We start from the raw sequence: 22,742 nt of genomic DNA on the forward strand, positions 1-22,742 counted from the left end.
AAGGTCTCCCCTGAGAGCTGAGACCCTTATAAAACCCTCTCTTCCTCCCCAGTGCCCCTCTTTTACTCTTCTTTATAAGTCTCTTATTAACAGAAACAGCATTAAAACCACACGCAGCAGTACAGCAAACTTTAAAATTCCAAGAGTACGCATGCGCACATCGCGCTCCCCGCCTTCCTCCCATAGCGCATGCGCAGCAGAGCGCTGCTTTCTCTGCGGCCGCTGGGTGCGTAAACAAAGCGGTGCATGCTGGGCAGCGGGAATTGCTACGAGCTGAGACAGGGCGCCTCCATCTTGAGCGCTGAGCGCGTCGCGGCGGCGGTAGCGGGATGGCGGCGGACAGCCGGGAGGAGAAAGGTACCTGGGGCTGCTGGTGGCAGCTGAGCGTTGGGATTAGGGGGCGGTACGGGAGCTTGTTCTCTGTTCGAGCCGTCTGTCCTTCGCGGGGCCTGCTTGGTTGGTAGTGCTGGGCCTTCGCTCCGGGAGCGGCCTGAGAAGAGCTGTGGGGGCAGGAGGCCTCGGCTGGGGGCGGTTTCCACGGCCTGAGGATGTGGCGAGGCCGCTCCGTGTGGACAGGCCCTTCTCCTGTCTCCTTCTGAGGAGCTGGAGGTGACAGGGCCCAACCGGGACAAGGTGACTGGGGGGGGGGGGGAGGCATAGGGCAGCGAGCTCATCAGTGTGGGCACTTCCGTGCTGGAGGCGTCTGATTTCTTGCAGCTATAGTGGGAACCGTGGTCGTGTTTCTTTATTCTTTTTTTCTTTTTTTTTTTCTTTTTTCTTTCTTTTTTTGGGGGGCGGGGGGTTGCTGTCAAGGGCTGCAATCATTTCAACGAGCAAAAGCTGCCATTAGGTTATTCCTTTGGTGCTTTCCAATTGGTTTCACTGCCCTTATGGAGCTACTGAGGCTCCATAATACACTGTGTGTAAATACATTTGAAATCAGCAAGTTTTTCCAGGGTAATGTATATTCTGAACGTTTAAAACTTACTGTGTGGATGCTTAAGTGATCCGCATATTTCCTTTGATGTTATCTTTTATATATGTTATTCTTCACCAAATTGACCTTAAAGAGCAATATAACCTATAATATAACCTATATGACCTATAAAAGCAAATAGGAGATTGTTGGCTGGTGATTAGCACAGATTATAGCAGTTGTCTGTAAAAGGATCAATGATGGTGTGGGATGGTTTGCATCATTTTGGACTTCTGTGGAATATACATTTCCCATTAACCTTCTTGCAGGCTGTCAGATGTCTTTGGCCATATCTCGGGATGGTGAAAGTTTGCTGTGTTTAATGTTTACTGTGAAACCAGCTCATGTTTAAAATTCCTACGAGTTCTTGATAGAGCTGATGAATAAAAGTATTTTTGATGTTTGATTCTTATTTTTATTATTGTAAAAGTGGGGAGGTTAGATGTAATTGATCTGCTTTGCAACAGACTTGAGCTGTCATTTTAGTAATGCAGTGAAGTTGAAGTATTCACTATTGACTTCCTAATGTCAACTCCTATAACCATTTTCTCCATCCAGGCCCGTTATTGTTGTTAGGATGTGTTGTTTTTTCTTCCTTTATTCTTTTTGTGTTAATCACTGGTAGTGATAAAGTAATGAGTAACAGACGAGAAGCTTTTTTGTTTTGTGTTTTAATTTGCTTTTTAGTTTTCTACCCTCTGAAAGGGCTGATACGAACTAGATGTTAATGCACATTCATTTGTAACTTTATTTGTTTCTGCTGTAAATGTGATACTTTAATGCTCTTTTTAGGAGAGAAATGCTGTTTCATTGCTTAGGGAAAGTGGAAATAAACATCACTTACCCTTTCAGTTGGAAATTGCCTGGTCTTATCCCCTCTGTTTGCCAATTCAGCTTCTTGTTTGGACCCTTCCTTGAATAGATCTAACTCTTTTGTCCAGTAGAGGAAAAACACTCTCCCCAGGTTACTTTCCTGCTGTTTCAGGTGAGTTAAATTTGTTCATGGAGGGATCCAACACATCCCGGAGTCAACATAAGATGAGTTGCAGGAGAACCCAGTTGGGAGCGTCTGTAGTGAAATGGACCCATGCGGACCTTCCCCCTTCAGCAGAGATGAACTGTAAGAAATCTGTCCCTCTATTGTTTTCCTGTTTCTTTTTTTGTGCTTTTCCTGATGCTTATCTTGATCTCTCTGAGATAATTTGGCTGATCTGATTGAACAGTGACAGTTGAGTGAGTGAATCATTTTATGGAAGGCATTAGAGCTGTATATACCTGATGTAGCTGGCAGGTAGGAGCTGTGTGGTCACACTACCCTTTTTGCGTCAGCAGGCTGCTAAATACATCTGCAAACTTCTTAGGAGTCAAATGCATCACAGAAGGGGGTTGGGGGGACCTTTCCTTTTGTCCTTGTGATCCTTTTTTAGGGTTCTGACTATAAATCAGGCCTACCTAATCCTGAAAGCATTTATCACAGAATCACAGAATGACCCGGGCTGGAAGGGACCTCAAGGATCATGTAGTTCCAACCCCCCTGCCTGGCAGGGCCACCAAACATACACATTTACTAGATCAGGTTGCCCAGGGCCCCGTCCAACCTGGTCTTGAACACCTCCAAGGACGGGGCATCCACAACCTCCCTGGGCAGCCTGTTCCAGGGCCTAACCACTCTCCTAGTGAAGAACTTCCCCCTAACATCCAACCTAAATCTTCCCTCCTTCAACTTAAAACCATTTCCCCGTGTCCTGCTATTGTCAGAGAGTCTGTATCAGACTTCCTTATTCGATAGAATTTTCATTATTGTCTCACTTGTTTTGGAACCAGCTGAGAGGCAAATTTAACATTTCTGAAACCAGGTTAGCTAGGTAGCTAAGTTAAATGTCTTTTACACAAGTATACTGTTGCCTCCCTGAAACAGAAACCAAGCTGAGTATCAGTGTTTGTGATCTGTGATGGGTGATGCATTTAATTCTAGTACACCTGTTTTTCGTTAGCCTCCAATAATAAAATCTTATGTAGTGAACTTGTCCAGTCTTTTGTGGAGAAGCATGATGCAATCCAGGACATTGCAAACTGTGTTTAGCAGTTGCGCAGCCATCAGCCTGTCCCTTAAATTTCAGATCATTAACTGCAAGAATATTGTATCTGGATGTATAGTGTCTGCAAGCATAAAGGTTTGCTCCTGAAAGAATTACGATGTAACTTTGTGTTGCCTTTGAATGTCCTTTGAGTGCTGCCAGTGAAAACCTTCACCTTCTCTGTGCACCACTTCCTTTGCATCATCAAGAGCAGCTGTGCAGTTCGGTGACCACTTCTACATTCCCTTGCCACAGAAGTGCCAGGAAGGAAGCTAGAATATGGTGATTCTGGTGTATGTAGAAGAGCTTATAAAAGTCACTTCTCTTTCTGATGTGGGTTATCGTTTTCTAATACCAAGCTGTAAAACTTGTCTGGTGTTACAGCTCAAGGTTTTGCTATAACGTTGTCAAACTTGGAATGACTTTCTTTACTGCTTCATCCCAGTTTTGGCCTTAATGGGAATCCTGGCCATCTGTCTGCTTCTGTTTTCTTAAGCAGAAAATAAAACCACAGCAACGTAGAGCGAGAGCTCAAAATTTTAGAAATTAGGAGAAACAATAAGAGACTTGTCATGGTTTTGCAAAGTTAATACTTTCTCTATTATTTTTCCTTTTACATGCTAAAGCTTGGTCCAATCTTATATTTATCATGATTAGAATATTGATTTGCTGTCTCCCATCCATGAATCCTTTTACTGGAATCACCACATATCTCCTCTGGTTTCACTCAAGTGAAACAGTGAAGCATTGTCAAGTTTTAAAAGTTATGTGGCAAGTCCGGTCATTTAATGCTTCTAGTATTAATTTCCCTTCCTTCCCCCTTCCTTCCCCCTTCCTCCCCCCCCCTTTTCATCAAAGTGAATTAGTTGTAGAGGTTTTTTTATAGCAATTCACAATTAATTATGCAGCAAAACTGTTTTTCCACTTCTTTGGTGGGATGACGTAGCTTACACTCTTTCTATTAAATTATCTTGTCCTTTTATGTCTTTTTCCTATACCTTTTACCTATGGAGGTATATCGCAAAATTCCCTTCCTAACACAGTAACAAGAACAAAAATATTAGGACAGAAGAGTGGGAATAATTTAAGGTGCAAGGCCTTCAGAATTAGGAGTAGGAAGGTCCTTCCACTTTGCTGATGGCACTCAGACTGTATCCCAGTCTCTTGCTGTTTTTTGTTGTTTTTATTTTTGTTCAAATTTTGTACAGGCTTATTTATTAAGCTTCCATTTATAGGTCAGCTTTCCTGCAAAGTGTGGTGTGAGGAGCCAAGCTGGACCTTATTCAGAGACCTAAATGCATCCTGTGGCATGTTTTAATTCTTCTATTGGGTTTACTCAATCCATGCATCTAAGCAAAATTTTGGAAAGAATAAAATTGAGAGAACTTTAATTTTTGCTCTGTGACAGATCTGTAAAGGAAATGTTCTGTTTTCTAAATACTAGTTTTACTGTGGTTTGCATCTTCAGACTCTTTATAGTTGTTCTTTTTTGTTTTCAGATGGTGAGCTAAATGTTCTGGATGACATTTTAACTGATGCTCCTGACCAAGATGATGAATTGTATAACCCAGACAGTGAGCAAGATAAATGTGAGAAAAAGGGTATGTGACTTTTGCAGTGGAGGTCTTACGTAAAAGATGGAAAAAGAAAAAGTAAATAAATCTGTCTGTGTTATTATGGTTCAGTCTTTGAGTAACACGTTTTAGAACTTGATTCAAAGAGCTAAGGAGTCCAAAAAGACTTCCAAGGGAATCTGCTCTTTCACCTGACCTTGCAAACAAGCATTTAACTGGGTTACCTCTTGCCTCAGAAGTAATTGTGGAGTCTGCATTGTCATGAGTGTATTTGATGTTAGAAAAGTCTGTGGTATTTGCTTTAATGAAGTGATATGGAGCAAGGGGGGCCACAAGTCTTGTTCTGGCTCAGTTGTTAATATGGCTTTAGGCCAGTAGCATGAGAGTTTGTTTAATGTTTCCATATATAACATTTAGAAAACACCTACCAAAATCTAAGGGAAGTAGTTGCTCTTTTAAAGTGTTAGGCAAGTTTTACAGCATCAGCTGTTCTGTACAAGCCTTTCAGAATGTTGTTAATGAACCAAGTGCAACAGGGCATTTACCAATAGGAGAGGAAGCAGGAGTCTCTGTAGAGGTTAAAGGTTTGTTATACAAAATAACATTAAGCTTGATATCTCTTCTCATTTAAGGATCAAAAAGAAAAAGTGACAGGTTGGAAAATGTTGAAAGCAAAAGACAAAAACCTTCTGTGCATTCATCGAGGCAGATGATGCCAAAGCCTCCTAGTTCATCAGTTAGCAATAACAAGAGAATAGTGTCTACAAAAGGAAAGCCAGTATCAGAATACAAGAATGAGGAGTACCAGAGGTCTGATAGAAACAGACGCCCAGATGGTGATCGAAAAACACGCGTGTCAAGCAGTTCCAGGGATCCTTATAAAGGACAACCAGAAAAGACGTGTCTGAGGAAGAGGGATATTGACAGAAGGGCAAAGTCTTCCACACCAGATGGTTCAGAGGTATTAAATGTTCTTGCTGCCTTATAAATAAAACAACTGAGACTTTTATAAGGCACGTTCTCTTAGGACTGTGTTTGCATCCTAACAATGTTGTGTGACCACTGATTCGCTTTTTCTTTAAACATCAGAGAATCAGACATGATTTGGATAGAAGACCAAGCAGGTCCAGCCATTCTTCTAAAGAAGAGGTTAACTCTGAGGAATATTGTTCAGACCATGAGACTGGTAGCAGTGGCTCTTCTGAACAAGGCAATACAGAAAACGAGGAGGAAGGAATGGAAGAAGAAGAAGATGATGAAGGGGAGGAGGATGAAGAGGTGGAAGAAGATGGGGAAGAGGATGAAGAAGAGTATGAACAGGATGAGAGAGATCAGAAGGAAGGAAATGACTATGACACACGAAGTGAAGCCAGCGATTCTGATTCCGAATCTGCCTCTTTCACAGACGGGTCAGTCAGATCTGCGTCTGGTTCAGAAGCATCAGGTAGGTGACATTTAACATTCTGATCTGAAACACTTTGCCATTGAGAGTTTTGCTAATTTTAAGGTACTGATCAATGAACATGTGTAAAGTAATCTTTAGCAACACAAGTCAGTAAGATCTTAATATTGAAATATTCTAGGGAAATTCATCTTAATGGATATAAGTTATTCTGAACTCATGTAGATGGTTGACCAAGTAAACTGGAGCAGTAAAAGCACTGTATTCACCAGAGAAGGTATGATGTTAGGTAGTTGAGCACTGTCTGCCTTCTGTACAGCAAGTTTGAATGTAAGTTGGAATTATTAGCTATTAAGACAAACATAGAGAAGTTTTGAGCAAAAACTAAGAACAAATGCTTCTCAGTCATTTAGTGTAACTGGTGCTGAGTTACAGATAGGAAATGTTGATGACATAAATACTGCATTGCTTGGAGGATTTCAGGCTCGTGCAGACCTGTTTTCTGAGTGTAGTTGAACATTCTTTCCCTTAGTTGTTTCTATATACGCAGACATAAAAGATTTGCATCAAGTAAACCTTGAAAAGATTATTGTAATTGCTGTAGAGTAGAGAAACTTCAGTACAGTCTAAATTTTTCATAGAAGAAAGAGGCTTACTGTATTGTTGAGTTTCCTCTTGTTTAGCTTCCTGATCTAAAGTCTTCATAGACAGTTTTCCTGCTTAATATCTGTGATTTCATTCAGCTTTATTGTTTGGAATTACCAAACAGAACAGTGTAACTTAAAGACAAATAAATATGTAATAGTTGTTCTGAAAAGGTCTGTAGCATAACCTGTCTTTTTCTAGAGTGCAAATAACTGTGCTCCAGTGTTTTGTTTTCATACTTCTTGATGTTTTGTTTAGCTTTGAGCAAGCAAGCCCATGTCACTGTCAGAGTTCGTGCTCTGTAAATTTTGCTGAAGAGAAGAACTAAAACCACCCTTATGTGAACACCTAGGAGATTAGTTCTGTCTTTCAACTTTGCTTGCAATTTCTAGGTTTGTGGCATTTGGCTTTTTTGTGAATTAAAAGCTTTTGCATGTGCAGAAAAAGCAAACGCTGCTTTGGGTGCAGCAACTAGGATTTTAATGTGTGCTAACTTTAGTGCTTTTTTTCAAGTGCTAACTTTAACTTTATGAATATTTGCCTGTTTTGGTGCTTTGCATCTAAATTTTGCCTGTTGCGTAATGATGAAAATGATGCTATTTTGTGTTTGTTTTTTTTCTTTTTCTTTTTTTAGATGAGAAAAAGAAGGAAAGGAAGAGAGCTAGAGGTATCTCTCCAATTGTTTTTGATAGAAGTGGAAGTTCTGCATCAGAATCCTATGCAGGTATTCTTTCCTTTTATTGCTTGTTGTCCTGACTTGCATCAAGTCTTAATGAATAGTCTAAAATAAATGTAACTGGCTGTAGAGATTTATGGGGTATGTAGCTTTGTATAATTCAGTATTGACTTCTGGCATGTTGTGTGTGGGTACCTTTGGGGGAGGTGGAGGTGGGGGAGGGGGAAGGGAGGTTGTGGGCTTTCTTGTTAATTTAATGCTATTCTGTTGCTTAAGTGGAATTTTCACTTTTTTTTAAAACTTGGAAGATGATGATTCAGTGACTAGTTTTCTGAGTAGGAAACTGTTCAAATGCTATTTTAAAAAACAAACCCAAACCAAACAACCCAAAACCAACCAAACAATTAAAACAAACCAACACTCGTGCACATGGAACAGTATCTTTTTGTGTGTGTGGGTGCGCGCCAGAAAGCATAATTTGTCATGAATGAAAATTGTATGTGACAAGGCTGTAGAAATTGTATATTATCTCTATTAAGACTCAATCTGAACAAAATGTACTTTGGCTAAACACAGGTTCAGAAAAGAAGCATGAGAAATTATCATCTTCCGTTCGTGCTGTCCAAAAAGGTATCATTTAAATTTGAATTTTTAATGCATGCCCCACAGCGAGCCATTGTCTCTGTTCATTAAATTATATGTGAGTAGTAATGTTCCGATATAAAGCCTTTTGAGCCTGTAAATGTGAGCATGAGTAAATCTTGAGCTAATTTTGCATGTGTTGAGAGTGTAATGCAAAAATTCCAGCCTTTTTGCCTCATCACAGAAGCAACAAAGCAAAAAATGAGTTGCTTCCATGTAAAAAGAGGACTGTATCATTAATATCTATTGGAGGATTCATGTTGATATGTGTTTCCTGATATTCATCCAGAGAGTCTCAAGGAAGGAAATAAGTCCTATATATCGGAACATCACTAAGTCCTGCTAATTTTAGTTTTTTCTTTACTTGAATATCTCAAGTTTTAGTTTGATTTCCCTTGGCATTTTGTACTACACAGCTTAGATTTCAAATTTCAAGTTGGGTGGTTGACTGTTTTGATCCATAGGTAGGAATGGGGTGGGATACAGTCTGTTTTGAAGGAGGCAAATAACTATCTACACTTACAGCAACATTTTTGAAAGCTGAATTTTTACAGCTGAACTTATTTTACACATTTATTTTTTTTTTCAGACCAAACAAGCAAACTTAAATACATTCTCCAAGATGCAAGATTTTTTCTCATCAAGAGTAATAACCATGAAAACGTTTCACTTGCTAAAGCAAAGGTATGTAAATTTTTCTTGAAACTCATCACATTGAGTATATTTGGACACAGCTTACTATAACACAAGTGTATTGGTGTGTATGTGTGCGCCTTTTTTCATTACTTCAGTCTTGGTAGTGGTGATGATGAAAGCTAATGCTCCCTGATGCTTTTGGGGTAGCAACTCTGCTTCCACTGTAACCCAGGGAAGTTTCTAGGCCACCAGTCACAGAATCACAGATCACACACAGAATGACCCTGGTTGGAAGGGGACCTCAAGGATCATGAAGTTCAAACCCCCCACGTGGCAGGGCCACCAAACTTCCACATTGACTAGATCAGGTTGCTCAGGGCCCCATCCAACCTGGCCTTGAACACCTTCAGGGACAGGGCATCCACAACCTCCCTGGGCAGCCTGTTCCAGGACCTCACCAATCTCCTAGTAAAGAACTTACCCCTAACATCCAACCCAAATCTACCCTCTTTCAACTTAAATCCATTTCCCCTTGTCCTGGTATTATCAGCCCTTTAAAGAGTTTACTCCCATCCTGAATATAGGTTCCCTTTATGTACTGAAAGGCTGCAGTGAGGTCACCCTGCAGCCTTCTTTTCTCCAGAAAACCAGTCACTGTTCATGATAAAATTAAAAGGAGCCTTAAGCCATGAGTGAATCTGTCTCTGAAACCAGTGGGTAGCTGGTTCAAGGAAGTTTTGAAAGCTAGTCTTCTTTGCTCAGTGCCTCTCTGATGGTACGTTCTGAATGAATCTACACTATTCTTCTGTAAAAGTGATCATGTTAAGGTGACCAGTTGTGAAATACAGTGGATATATGCAATGTTGTCATTTTTTCATACAAAACATTAAGTTCTAGTTATTGAAAAGAATTTAGAATAGTCCTTGTAATCAGTACATTGAATTTGCTTCAGGTGTTGGGGAAAATGATTTTGTCTTTTTTGAAAATCTGTTTTTATTTAAAAAAAAAAAAAGGTATTGTAATAACTGTAATCAGAATATGGTTTAGGGCAGGTGGTAGTCTTGCATAAATCCAGCACTATGGGTCTCCTGCTCCTGTTAATTTTGAGGGAGCTTCCGTTTTCAGCATTATGGTACTTTGTAATTTGCACTTTGTGTTAGATCTTTCTCTGTGATCAGATAAGTTTTATACACGGTACAGGATAGTCAGTGAGAATGTGGGATCTCTGTTGCTGCTGAGCTTTTAGAATTTGTACAGTGCAGATAGATTTTTGCCTGGCAGCAGCATTGTTTAGAAGCTGTTGGTAGAAATAGTTTGGATGATCTGCCACCATGGCTGCTGCTTCCTTAAGGGCAGAAGTTCATTGAGTGGAATTGAACACGTGTTCCTTATTGGAGCATAGGGTTTCTTGTTTCTCTGGGTTTCCTCTGTGAAATCTTGGCAGTGTGATACTACCTGCTGTTCTGTCTGTATCCATCAGCTGCTGTAGAGGCAATGTTTAGTTACAGAAGCAGAACAGAAAGGATGCGTAAGTATTTAATGTTGTGTGATTCACAGCATTTTTCAGTTGACTTTTATGTAGCCAATGTAAGTTGTTCTGTCTCAGTGTGCTTTCACAAACAATCCTAAAACAGTGAGCATCTGACTAAAAGTGAGAAAATAAATAGTTTTCTGGTGACTCTTCCAATGAATTGGCTTGTCATAAGATCAGGCAAGCAGTAATTGAGCACAGCATAGGACATAAAAACATGTTATTCCCCATCCTTTCTTTTTGTCAAAGACCAGTTTCTTTATCTACTAGAAAATACTCTGAGGCTGAAGCTTGAACATAGTAAGCAAGCATAAGCTTCTTTTCTGAACTTGTTCTGAGAAATGGAATGGGGTGCTGATGTTACTGAAAACTAGTGTAGCAAACTATCTGTTTTATAGCTGAGTTGCCTAAAAGCAGGATGAGGGTTTTTCTGGACGTGGCTGAGGGAGTGTCTGGAGGAAGTTCAAAGGTAGGAACTAGCCAGTGAAGATGAGGGATACTGAACAAACTATTTTGAGTTGTGTTGTTAGTTTGATATGTTGGTCCGGTGTCTTCGATATCTGCCCATTTGCTAAAAGAACTTCAAAGCCTGCAAGGTCGCCTCTGCTAATCTGTCACACCAACAGGGTCATTCAAGTCTGCCTGTCCACCTTTCATTTATATAGGTCATTCTGAAATGAATGCTTCCTGTTTATTTCCATGGAAACTACCACAGAGCACAGTAATACTATTTGATAGAGCGGATGTTCAACTGAAAAACCCTATTGTTTAACACACTCACAGCCATTAGCTTTGCATTTTTGCCACCAATGAACATAAGCCTGCATGCTGTTCTCATAAAGGTCTGTGCCATTAGAGGTGGCCCACTGTTGCCACTGCTGAAATGGATCACTGTGCTCATGGCCACTGTTTGGTCACTATCAATCTTCAGCAAGTGTTGATGAATGTCAGCACCATTTTTTGTGCATGGAGGAATTTATAACGAACCTTTGCTTCCTGTACTCTTCTGTGTAAGACACCATTTTGTCACACTGTCTTTCTGCTGCTGTGTGTGTGTGACAGATGTAATCATCTGTCTGTTGTTACAAATGAAACCTTATAAATGCTCAGTGCATCTACAGTGTTCAAAAAAGACAAAGCAACTTTTTTTCCCATAAGTTTTATTATGAGACAGGCTAAAAGTGTTTTCCAAAAGAACTGATGTTAACAGTACCATTCTCTTTTGATTATCTTTTATCCTTGATCACTAGCTTGGTCTTGGTTTTTTTCGCCTAAGCCATGTTCTTGAAATCTGTCAGCGAAACCACTTGACATTAACACTTTTGCTGATGTGTTGGGGGTTGTTTTCTTTTAGGGAGTATGGTCAACCCTTCCAGTGAATGAAAAAAAGCTTAATGCTGCGTTTAGATCAGCAAGGAGTGTTATTTTGATATTTTCTGTAAGAGAGAGTGGCAAATTCCAAGGTAAGGGAGATAAGCTTTTAGAAAGGTAAGTGAAAGTGACATTTTGTGTGGTAGCTTTTCTGTTGTTACAATTGATGTGAAATCCCTAGGATTTGCAAGGCTGTCTTCAGAATCCCATCACGGAGGATCACCTATACACTGGGTGTTGCCTGCAGGAATGAATGCAAAAATGTTGGGAGGTGTCTTTAAAATTGACTGGATTTGTAGGTAAATAATCATTCATTTATGTTTCTGTTTATTAACATTATGTTATAATATCATCTATTTATGATAATAAATCCTTCATGTACCCATGCCCTATGTTATTGAGTGTGATACTCAGATTTGTACCTGTCATACAAATATTTTTTGTTGTCCATTAATAAGCTTAGAGATTTTTAATGCTTGAGTGTTTTCCTTCACTCATCTCTAACCCTGAAACTAAGAAAGTGTATTCTGAAGTTCTTGCAACTGATTGCTTGGTAGACAGCTGTGGCAAACAGCCATTCTTGTAGGATGCTTTTTCCTATGTTCATCTAATGTACGTCATTTTGCTAAAGAAAGGAAATGCTAGTGTTCTAAAATAATGTGAGATAAGTAGAGACACTTTTTTATGTATAGGATGTGAGCAGTATGTACATTCCTATAATTGAGTTACACTGAAAAAAGTTACAAGTCTCTTTGAAGAAAACTAGCTGTAATGGTCCCATGAGATTTATTGCACGGTTGCATGAGCTCTGGTGCTGGCAGAAAGAAAAAATGCAGAGGAGTTTTCACTTATTGTTTAATTATGGGAAGACTGAGGTTGGAAAGAACCTTAGGAAGTTACCTACTATAATGTCAAAGATACTTTAGCTTGAGAGTAACATCGTGTTCTCTGGGTTTTATTCCAGTGACATTATTATATGAAGTACATGAAAGTACTCTGTCTCATAGAGACTGGTCAACATATTTAGATTGTACTTGTTTATTTTTTGCACAATCTCAACATTTTACTAAGACGAGCATTTTAGAATGAGATCAACCTACTGCAATGTTAACTAGGCTGTCATAGGATGGACTATATCAAGTGAAATGTTCAGTTCTTCTTGTACTAATAGATTCATTCAGATACCTACCAGTACAAAGGTTAACAGAATTATACGTTATGCTATGTCATGTCGTACGAATGATTATTTTAAAATATGAGGGCAAAGCTGTAAATGATACCACTTGCATATTTAGGCGTGAATTGCCGTTCACTAAGTCTGCTCATCTGACCAATCCTTGGAACGAACATAAGCCGGTAAAGATTGGACGCGATGGACAGGTTTGTTAATGCTGTTTTTTGTTTTGTTTTGGTTTTTGTTTAATAATTCACATCTTCGAGTTCTTGTTCAGTTTGTATATAGAGGTTTGGAATCTCTTTAGATCATTTACTCATTGTTAGGGTACTGTGACAAAGGCATTCATCTGATTTCTAATGCTGCTGGGGAAGAAGGAAAATGAAGACCAAGGAGTGATTATGTTCTTTTTGTCTTTGTGATAAACAGAGTTTGATGCTTCAAAACTGATGTTTTGGGATTGAAATACAATATGTCTGGATTGTATGATGTGCAAACCTGTATAGCATGCTTTTTCTTTTTTCTTTTTTACAAGTTCTGATATTTCCAGCTGTTTTTTTCATTGTGTTCTGCCTTTCTCCTGTTTATCTTAGGGCATAGGCACTACCATAATTAAACGTATGCTAGTTAGTTGTTAGTGGGGTGGCTTGTCAGACATACTAGAGTGCAGGCATGTTGCTGCTGTAATCATGTAACTCAATCTTGATTTAAAATGATGGGTTCTGCTTTCCAGAGTCAGGATGGAAGTATCATAGTCTGCTTACTAAATGGAATAACATATACTATACTTCATTTGTTATTTTTGCTCATAGACACGCTAACTTTGTTAGGTAGTAGAAGTAAAGTACTATCTTCTGTATTGTTCAAATTTAGTGGGATCTTTAAAAAAAAAAATAATAACAATCAATTAACTTTATTTTTCTTAAATGATCAAGGTATGATCAAGGTTTCATTTTATATTGGTGCACTTTGCCAAAGAGTCACAGTCTAGATGTGAGTTTTTAATTATTCATGATATCACTGTACTGTTAGGTACTGGAGGTACTGGACAAGCGCTGTCTGTTTGCTTTTCTAGCTTTTCAGCTTGGGTTATTTCTTGAAGTGTTTGTCACTTATCTGTCTATATTTTATTTAACCCCTAATGGATCTCTATTCTGAGGATGTTTACTTTTACCCCTAGAACTCATGTGAGTTTTTATATCTACAGCATACTTCCCAGGATGCTCCCCAGGCCTGCTAGGCATCAGGTTGAAGAAAACACTTTCTTCAATTGTTTTGCAGCTGTTTCCTGCTGTCTTCATTTAATAGCCTCAGGTTTTTGTACCAGAAGTGGTGGTCAACAAATTTTTCTGTCCCTTTCCTCCAAGCAATTCAGTGTCAATCGCCTTCTTGTAGCTTTTGTCCTCCATATCCCAGAGATTTCTCCTTTTCTCTTAGTCTGAACAGTCACAACCTGTTCAGTCGTTCAGTAAAAGGATTGTTCTATTTGTGTTGCATCCTTCAAAGTTTTACCTGTTCTACTGTCCCTGTACCCCTGCCTTTATCTTTATTTTGTAAAGACATTGGGACCAGAAGTATCCCCCAGGAGTAGGTGGAACATAAACTTTCAGTGTGATATAATGATTTCAATAATTTTCTTTTTCTCTTTTTCTTTCCTAATAATCCTGACATGTGATTTTGCTTGTTCTGACTGCTGCCAAGTGTTGATCTAGTATTTTCATGGATCTGTTAATCACTGACTGAATAACTTTTTTTGAGTGGTAAATAGTCAACTTCATCAGGCCGTGGATTTTTATGTGAAGCTAGGTTGGATTTTTCTCCTACATGTGTTGCTTTTCTGTCTGTAATAGGTGATCATTTTCTTTATGGTGAAAAACAGTCCTTCAGTATTGTAGCAAAACAGTGATGTGGCCTGGATGACTAATGGGAAGATGTGGTTGCCCTGAGAGTTGGACTGTTTTATGAAAATTTTAAGTAGTTCTGAAAGAGTGGAAGGTAATGTAAGTGAACGTTGCTCTGTCTCTGATGATGCTGAGATCTAAGGTGTTTTGTTTTTTAGGGGATTTTGTTTAAGTATGTATTATATGTAATTGAGGAGAGTTTCTTATCTCGGTTTATAAATCACTACTGAACTTCTAACTAATTGTAGGAAATTGAGCCGGAATGTGGAACCCAGCTTTGTCTTCTGTTCCCTCCTGATGAAAGTATTGACTTGTATCAACTCATTCATAAAATGAGGCACAAGAGAAGAATGCACTCACAGCCCCGATCAAGAGGACGACCGTCTCGTCGAGACCCCGTTCGGGACGTGGGAAGGTTAGAAACGTTCTTTGGACTGATAGTAGGCACATGTATCAGAATAACGTGATGGAGGAATGTGATTCGTCAAAGCTTTCCCTGCGATAAAGAAGAGAGAAAATCCTCAAATCAAGCTGCATGGACAAGTTTGTGGCTTCATTGAGGATTTCACATGATTTCCCGGTCTGTCATTATGCAAGAGGAAAATGGGGATCTTTGCTTTTGCAGAGGAAAAAAAAAAAAAAAAAGGCTCTTAAAGTACCATCTAGTTTAGACTAGATAATTTATTGAGATATTGCAATCTGTAACACTAGCTGTAGGTAAGCTTGAATTTATTATGAGGAGGCTAGATGGAGAGAAGGATATATTTATATGCCAAAAATGTGTTAATATCTTGTAAAAGCCTTTTCTTTCAGGTGTGTCTCTGGATAAGCCTTATCAAATATGGGACTTTTATAAGGATCACTTATAATTTTTCAGAAGATGCCGCCTCATTTTGAGGATAAAATATTTAATTTATTTTGATATTCAAGAGGAGGAGCATTATTGGGACTGTTTCAAATTGTGTCACCGTGCTGTGTTAACCCCATTGCCAGATATTCTCTAACATGTAACCACTGAATTCACACATCTTGCTGAGCTTCTGAAAACAATAGGTTCTTTCCAAAAGGGATCGAGTGGCCCTTGGAGACCCGGCAACAAACCAACAGGCTGTTGCTGTGTCTGTATATACAACCTTTCCAGATGCTGGCAGTACCTGTGGACTTAAAGTATTTTTAGAGGATCGACATGGTTATTGATCACTGCTATATGAACTTAACATCATTTTCCAGGAAAAAAGGGGGTGTAACTTGTTACAGAATTGGAGAAGTCTTTGCAAAGAACTGATATTAGCCCTTCTGCCAAACACCTTTTCCCTGTGTAGCCACTTTGCATACAGACTGATGTATGATTTGGGCTGAAACCTTTGGTTAAGTTTCCTCTTTGTGGAAACGTCCTGTGGTAGGTACAGATACCCAACAAGAGTCCCCATTTCCTTGATCTATAAAAAAAGGACACTAACGAGTAGGTAGGAGGAAACCTGGCAGCGTCCCCTTATTTTTGGCTTTAAAGGACTGAACACCAAGATGGCTTGTGAAGTTAAGCTAAGAGGTTTCCAGTGCAATAAAGTATATACAAGTGAAGGTTTTGCAATGGACTGCAAACTATACATATAACAGCACCACACCTTCTCATGCCTGCCAGGGCCTCCATTTATGTATGTGGCTTACAGCTAAAAGTCAGTAGTTGGACTACTATATGAACTGTTTCTATCATATTTTATACCGGTCGTAAATGCACTCTCAAAACTACAAGAAAGCGGTATGTTTATTCTTTACACCAGCTTTTATTTTTCTTGATCTGATTTTACTGTAGATGCAACTGTTTTGGTTTCTGGGCTTTTTTGCTCGTAGTAAAAAATCTGCTTTCATTTTAAAGAGCTTAGTTAACTGGGTATAGTGGGCTTTAAAAACTGAAATTGGGAAGGGGGAGGAAAAATGGCTCTTCATAAAAAGAAAGCTTGTTACTTAGCAAGCAAGTTGCACAGTAATTTAACTTTACAAGAAAACAGTAATTTCTTGTCTTTGTCATAAGTAATTTTATTGCTTATTGGGGAGGGAGGGAGGGATGTGTAGCTGATTTGTGTTTAGAAATGTTTGTGTTAGCATTGTAGTCTCCCATTAGTGTTTTTGTTCCTTGACAAAGCAGCATTAGCAGCTAGCTTTTGGTTCTGTATTAAACCTAACAGAGACTGAAATTTAACTTTTTCATGAACAGGCTTCTTCCCTGAGAGATTCTCAGATAACTGTTCTCTTACAGAAAAGGTGAAATGTGTAGAAGAGAGCCCTAAGTATTTTAATTAGGAAGCTTAAGTTTTCGTGAGCTTCCTCTTCTAATTGCACTGATGCATTACTGGTAAATTGCTTAGAACAGAAGTCGTTAGTAATGTCATTGGCCTGCCTAGCTAAACAAGCTACAGTGAAAGAAGCCATTTCACAAATGATGTACAATTTTATTTAAAAATGTACGAAAATAAGCCTTTTATGGAACCTTCACCTCATAGATTACAAGTGTAGTAATGTTTGTGTCTTTTGAATAATTAGATACTTAAACATTTATTTTAACTAGATCTAGCAGTGCAAATTCTCTTGTCCAACAGACTAGTGCAGATTGTAGAGTGGGGTATGTTAAAACATGAGTCTAAGTGCTTTTTTCAGATGAAATTGTTACCTTCTGTTTGTTGCAAAGGTACCAGTGGGTAGAGTTCCTTTCCTAACTATTGAAGCACCTGTAGCCAGAAAGTAAAATATAGGAAGGGGGTATTTAATTTGACTGTTGTTCTTGATTACTTGAGTTTGTACTTAAAGCTGTGGAATGTTTTGAACTGGGTGGAATTCAGAATGGTTAAATGGAGATCCTGGGCAGCTCAAAATATTCCTTTGAGGTATTCTGCTGTGCCAAATGCTCCAAACAACCTTGTTTAATCTCTGATATCTAATTTGTGTAGGCGTCGACCAGAAGATTATGATATTCATAACAGCAGGAAGAAACCAAGGATTGACTATCCCCCTGAGTTTCACCAAAGACCAGGTTAATATCTTACTGTGAAGATTTCTGTGCGCCAGTTCACAAATATTTTCTAGTGCATCCTCATAAATTCTAAAAGTGAGCTTCTAATGTGGCTGGGATAAAAAATAAAATAAAAAAATACAACTAAAAGCAACAGCAACAACAAAAAGGTTTGTCCTGAGTGCTGCCTCCGGGTTTAACCCACCTCTTGCAGAATTTCTGTGGCACTATATTGGTTTGAGAGAGAAATAAGTTGTTCTAGTTTGTGCCCTTCTAAGAGTCTCCGAATTGTGTAAATTTTTGTGCATGATCAACTTAAAAGCTTGTATAATATGGTTAGCTGAAATGCCTACCCATCGCTAGAATTAGTTTAAGCTACTTGTCAATGCAGTAGTTGTCAAATTAAAATGTTTATCAGATATTTCTAGCTGAAAAAGTCAGCTGAGGTTGCCTGAGTAGTGGGTTTATTTAGGTGCATGTTCAGTTGTTTTTTGTTTTTAAGAAACTAGACATGAGGAAGGGAGAAGAAACTTTTACTGCCTTTTATGAGAGGGTCTAATCATCAATGTGGACATTTTGTTACTTTCCAGAAAAGTGTTTGCAATGGTAGTTAAACAACAGTGGGAATATTGCAGATTTTTTATTTTTCAGAAAGCAAATCTTTTTAAATGGTCAGTTGTAATCTGCATAATCTTGATTTGCTGTTATTGGGAATGTATATCCCATTATTTCAGTAGTAGATCTCTGATTCTTTCTTAAGAATCTGCTTTTATCTGTCCAGGTTGACTGCAAATTTAGCGTTCTTTGTAAAAAGTGTTGTTGCTTCCTGGCTTTTCAACACCATTATTTAGAGTGCAGAACAAAAATGTAAAATCTAATGAAACTCAAAGGCATTATTTTGTGAGCAGTAGAAGCACATGTGGTGTTTTGCACTATTTTACATAGCTGTAAAAAGTTTACATTCCAAACTGTAACATTCTTTATCCTGTGAGGCTTTTACCTTTTACTATGTTTGTTTTTAGTTTTCTGTATAACTGTGTGATCAAGACCTATTAGGAAATTTGTCTTAAGAACTGCTGGGAGTAGTAGGATTCTAGGTTGCTATGTAGCTATGGCCGTGTGGTGACTGTCTGGGGGCAGTACTCCTCAAGCTTGTGGGTATTCCCAATTTATTTGAATAAAATTCCAAGTCTTTGTTTGCATAGGTATTCCTTTACATAGCTATACTGTGTGCAAGTTCCTAAGTGTGTGTATAATATATGTAAAATATGTTTTTTGTTACTTTATTCTGTTATTTTTGTATTGTCTACAAGAAATTGTAAGTTTTCTATAGTTATGTTGAAACTGAATACAATGGGTATTGCACTGTAATACCTGTTACAATTTGATAGCTGGATAATAGATTCTAATAAGTATGTATTTAAAGATTATTATCATGAGTTGGTAAATTAATACTGCTTGATGTTTGAACAGGGTATATAAAGGATCCCAGGTATCCTGAAGTAGACAGGTAAGGTGTGTTCATGCTGTTCTTTTTATGTCCTTGTAACTTGTCTGTATGGATAACGTGAATTTAGTTCTGCAAATTTTTATTCCCAACAGACGATTTTCAGGAGTTCGACGAGATGTGTTTTTAAATGGGGTAAGTTTGTGCATACTGATTTTGGTGGAACTTCTTATATTCAGCTTTCAGCACTTCTGAAGAACTCCTGTCACAAGAATTAATATCCCTGTCTTTCATTTTAGTCCTACAATGATTATGTGAGGGAATTCCACAACATGGGACCACCGCCACCATGGCAAGGAATGGTTTGTGTCTTGTTCAACTTTGCCTTTTTCTGCAAAGCATGGCTTTTCTGTACCCTGCTATAGGAGCCTAGTAATTCTGATCTGTGCTCAACCCTTCCCTTTTCCTAAAATATATCTCTGCTCTAACTGTGTAAAATTTATATCAACTATTTGTATTTCAACTTTATAGTCTGTCATTCTAGTTAGTAGTTAGTAGTACAGCAGTGAGAATCTGACTCATCTTAGACCTACCAGACCCTTACTTTTAGCCCACATGAGGGGATGTGACAAAATTTTGTGTTCAGCTAAAGATTTGTAGTAAAGGGTTTTCTTTCAGACAGTAGATGTATCAGAACTAGACCTGCTGCATAGGATCATGGCATGTTGAGGTGTTACACAGTGGCTTGTTTTTGGTTAGGGCAGTGAAGCGTGTGGTAAAACAGCCAAGCATAATGAATGGCAAAATGAAAATAAGACATGCTGTATAGCATCCTTCACTGAAAAGCATTTATTTCCCTGTCCAGATGAGCAATATATGTGAATACATGTATGTACAGTTATGTACATTGAAATTAAGTGAAACACTTAAATTCAGCTTTGGTTTCTTCATTCAGTGAGGAAAAAAATCATTGTAACAAGTTACTTTGTTATGGCCCTGAGTGAAGGTCATGATTTTGACTAACTAACAAGTCTGGCTTTTGTGTATATTGTGAAAGCAAAAGTCTTTGCAGGATATGGAAATACCTCTCATTTTTTGTTCAGCTGAGACGCAGCTCTGACTTCTTACAACTGAAAGGAATGAACCAAATTGTGACAGTGGGAGGAAATTGATTTGTCAAGCACAGCTAAACCTCCAGATTTTCCTGTCATTTTTCCCCTCTCCATTCTGCATGCTGCATCAATATCCTAAAAGCCAGTGCTTCCACCTACTTCTTTGGTGAACAGGAATGCACGCCAAGATGCTTCGGCAGTATCTGAAAGAAAGGCCTTGATCATTTATAGAAATGGAATAGAACAGCAAATAGATTCCTCATTTTAAATAATAATAATATAGTAAACTAGCATTTTGATGAATAGTTTGCCTTGCAGACTAAGCTCATTTATGTAAAAAATATGTATTTGTAGGCATGGCACTGAAAAGTATCTGAGAATGTACTAGTTTGGATAAAAATTTTAAAGATCACTATAAAAATTATAGTTAACAAAATTAAGTAGCAAAAGTTTACCTACAATATCATCTTAAGGTAGGTATGGGAAGAGGTAATGTTTTGGGTCTGGGCAGGATTGAAAAATCAGTGGTAGAGCAGTGATAAAGCATGCATCTTCATGAGAAGTAATCTGTTACATCTGATCACAGCCTAGTAATTGTGTATTTAGGTGTCTGTGTTTCCACCTGAATGAAAGTAACCTCCGCTCTGTATTCCCTGCACTACACCTTATGTACATGACTTTGTTTCGGATCATTAAACAGACTGCCTTTAACTTTCTTGTAGCCACCGTATCCAGGTATGGAGCAGCCACCACACCATCCTTACTATCAGCACCATGCACCTCCACCTCAAGCTCACCCTCCATACTCAGGACATCATCCTGTACCACATGAAGCAAGATATAGAGACAAACGAGTAGTAAGTGTCCAAAAAGACAAGGGAAGACAGGTCTGCAGACTAGGTTAGAAATTGGAGGAATGTGGGGTGCAGATGTAGATAGCCTAACATCAAACATGTTGACTTGAAAAATACAGATCTTAAAGTACAGTTTTCTTTTGAAACATATCTAATCAAACTATGAGTTATTTTCAGTGCTGTTGAGAACCTTCTCTTCCTGGTCATGTAGAAGCAAAGCATTACCAGAATGTGGTCTTGAAGTGACTGGTCTGCTTAAAATGGCATCCGGTTGTCAGGCTGTGAACCCCTTGTTGAAGTTCAGTTTGAATAAGGATGTGGCCTTCTGTAATTGCATGCAGACAATGTACAAAAAGATACTTTTCCGTTAATGGAGAGTTCTGTAACTCTTAAAGGCATATAAAAAACCTAGAGTAGATTGTTACATAATTTTGAGCTGTCCTCTAAAGCTGTTTAGCTTTCAGGTCTCTTGTTGGTATCTGACATTTGAACCCCATCTTACTCTACTTCATGCACACTAGAAACACAGATGTATGGTGCTGCCCTGAAGATGAGAGAAGAAACTTGTACTGATGGATGCATGTTTTCAGTTGATGTTGTTGTTTTGTTTTTAGTTATTATTTTTATACTGGGCTTTCCCAAGAGTTACAGCCAGTCCTGTGGATAAGGACAGAGGGAGGGGATTTTCATCTGGCAAAGAAAATAAATAGCTGTCCTTTCATCACAGCACGACTATGACATGAGGGTAGACGACTTTCTTCGCCGCACACAAGCAGTTGTCAGCGGTCGGAGAAGCAGGCCTCGAGAGAGGGATCGAGAGCGGGAACGGGACCGGCCTAGAGATAATAGAAGAGACAGAGAACGTGACAGAGGCCGTGATAGGGAAAGGGAGAGAGAGAGGATTTGTGACCGAGACAGAGACAGAGGAGAAAGAGGTAGATACCGAAGATAATCTGTCTGGAATCAGTGCTCACTTGAAACAAAAAGAGCTTGTATTTTTTTGTGTGTTTACAAGTAGTACATCTTATTTTCAGCTGTCTACTTAAAGTTCGTTGTGTAGAAGGATTTATAATGACCCTCTTTATTCCAAGCATGCAGTGAACTGTGAACTGGAAAAACTCAGTTTGGCCAAAAATAGAATACACAAAACTGACACTTGACAATTGTATTGGAGCAGAATGGGAAGCAGTCAAGAATGTATATATTGATTAATTCTCAATGAGTGTTCATCTACTTATAACTTCATTCTAGGTTTTTGAATACTGATGGAAAACTGCCTTTTTTTTTTTTTTTTTTTTTTTTTTGCTTTGTTTTCTTCCTGTAGTTTCACATGGTTCTGTGGGAGAATGCTGCTATCAAGTATGCAAATATTAAGTATGATTTTTTGACTGAATGGTGGTGCCATAGCAGCTTTCTTCTTTTCTTCTTGTTTTTAACTGTCTGTAAAGTCAAGTGTTTTTTCAGTCGTCAGTAATGAAAGCAATATTAAAAAGACAATATTGATACCTAATTTTTAACCTTTTTTAAAGAAAAAAAAAATCTTCCTGTGTTCAGTAACATTTTGGTCAATTATCTTGTCTAGTCTCCTTCCAAAATGTATGCGTTGCTTGGAATGTTCACAACCTGCGTGTGTGGAACAGGAAATATTGCTGTATTCTACATTGCTACCATTTTTTTTTATATAAAAATAAATTGGTAACTGTTGAAATGGTTAAA

General features: G+C 38.5%; 1 protein-coding gene across 7 annotated transcripts; it reads left to right on the top strand.

Moving 5' to 3' along the window:
• The first annotated feature begins 258 nt into the window (after window positions 1-258).
• Window positions 259-22,742, top strand: YTHDC1 (YTH N6-methyladenosine RNA binding protein C1). 7 transcript variants are annotated; one of them, XM_085545206.1, is made up of 18 exons: window positions 259-357; window positions 1,769-2,096; window positions 4,554-4,655; window positions 5,261-5,589; window positions 5,718-6,072; window positions 7,310-7,399; window positions 7,928-7,981; window positions 8,583-8,677; window positions 11,515-11,623; window positions 11,713-11,830; window positions 12,827-12,911; window positions 14,855-15,021; window positions 17,552-17,634; window positions 19,087-19,123; window positions 19,216-19,255; window positions 19,360-19,422; window positions 20,895-21,029; window positions 21,754-22,742. In XM_085545206.1, the coding sequence occupies exons 2-18, from the start codon at window positions 1,979-1,981 to the stop codon at window positions 21,976-21,978; spliced, it is 2,205 nt and encodes a 734-aa protein (XP_085401332.1). In that variant the 5' UTR covers window positions 259-357; window positions 1,769-1,978; the 3' UTR covers window positions 21,979-22,742. The 7 variants fall into 7 exon arrangements, with proteins under 7 accessions (XP_085401332.1, XP_015717171.1, XP_085401333.1 ...); XM_015861685.2 differs by having other exon boundaries at window positions 1,962-2,096; XM_085545207.1 differs by lacking the exon at window positions 7,928-7,981.

Source organism: Coturnix japonica, chromosome 4 (genome assembly GCF_054131305.1).
Source record: "Coturnix japonica strain WE chromosome 4, WE-NBRP24, whole genome shotgun sequence".
In the NCBI taxonomy this organism is placed as follows: Eukaryota; Metazoa; Chordata; class Aves; order Galliformes; family Phasianidae; genus Coturnix; species Coturnix japonica.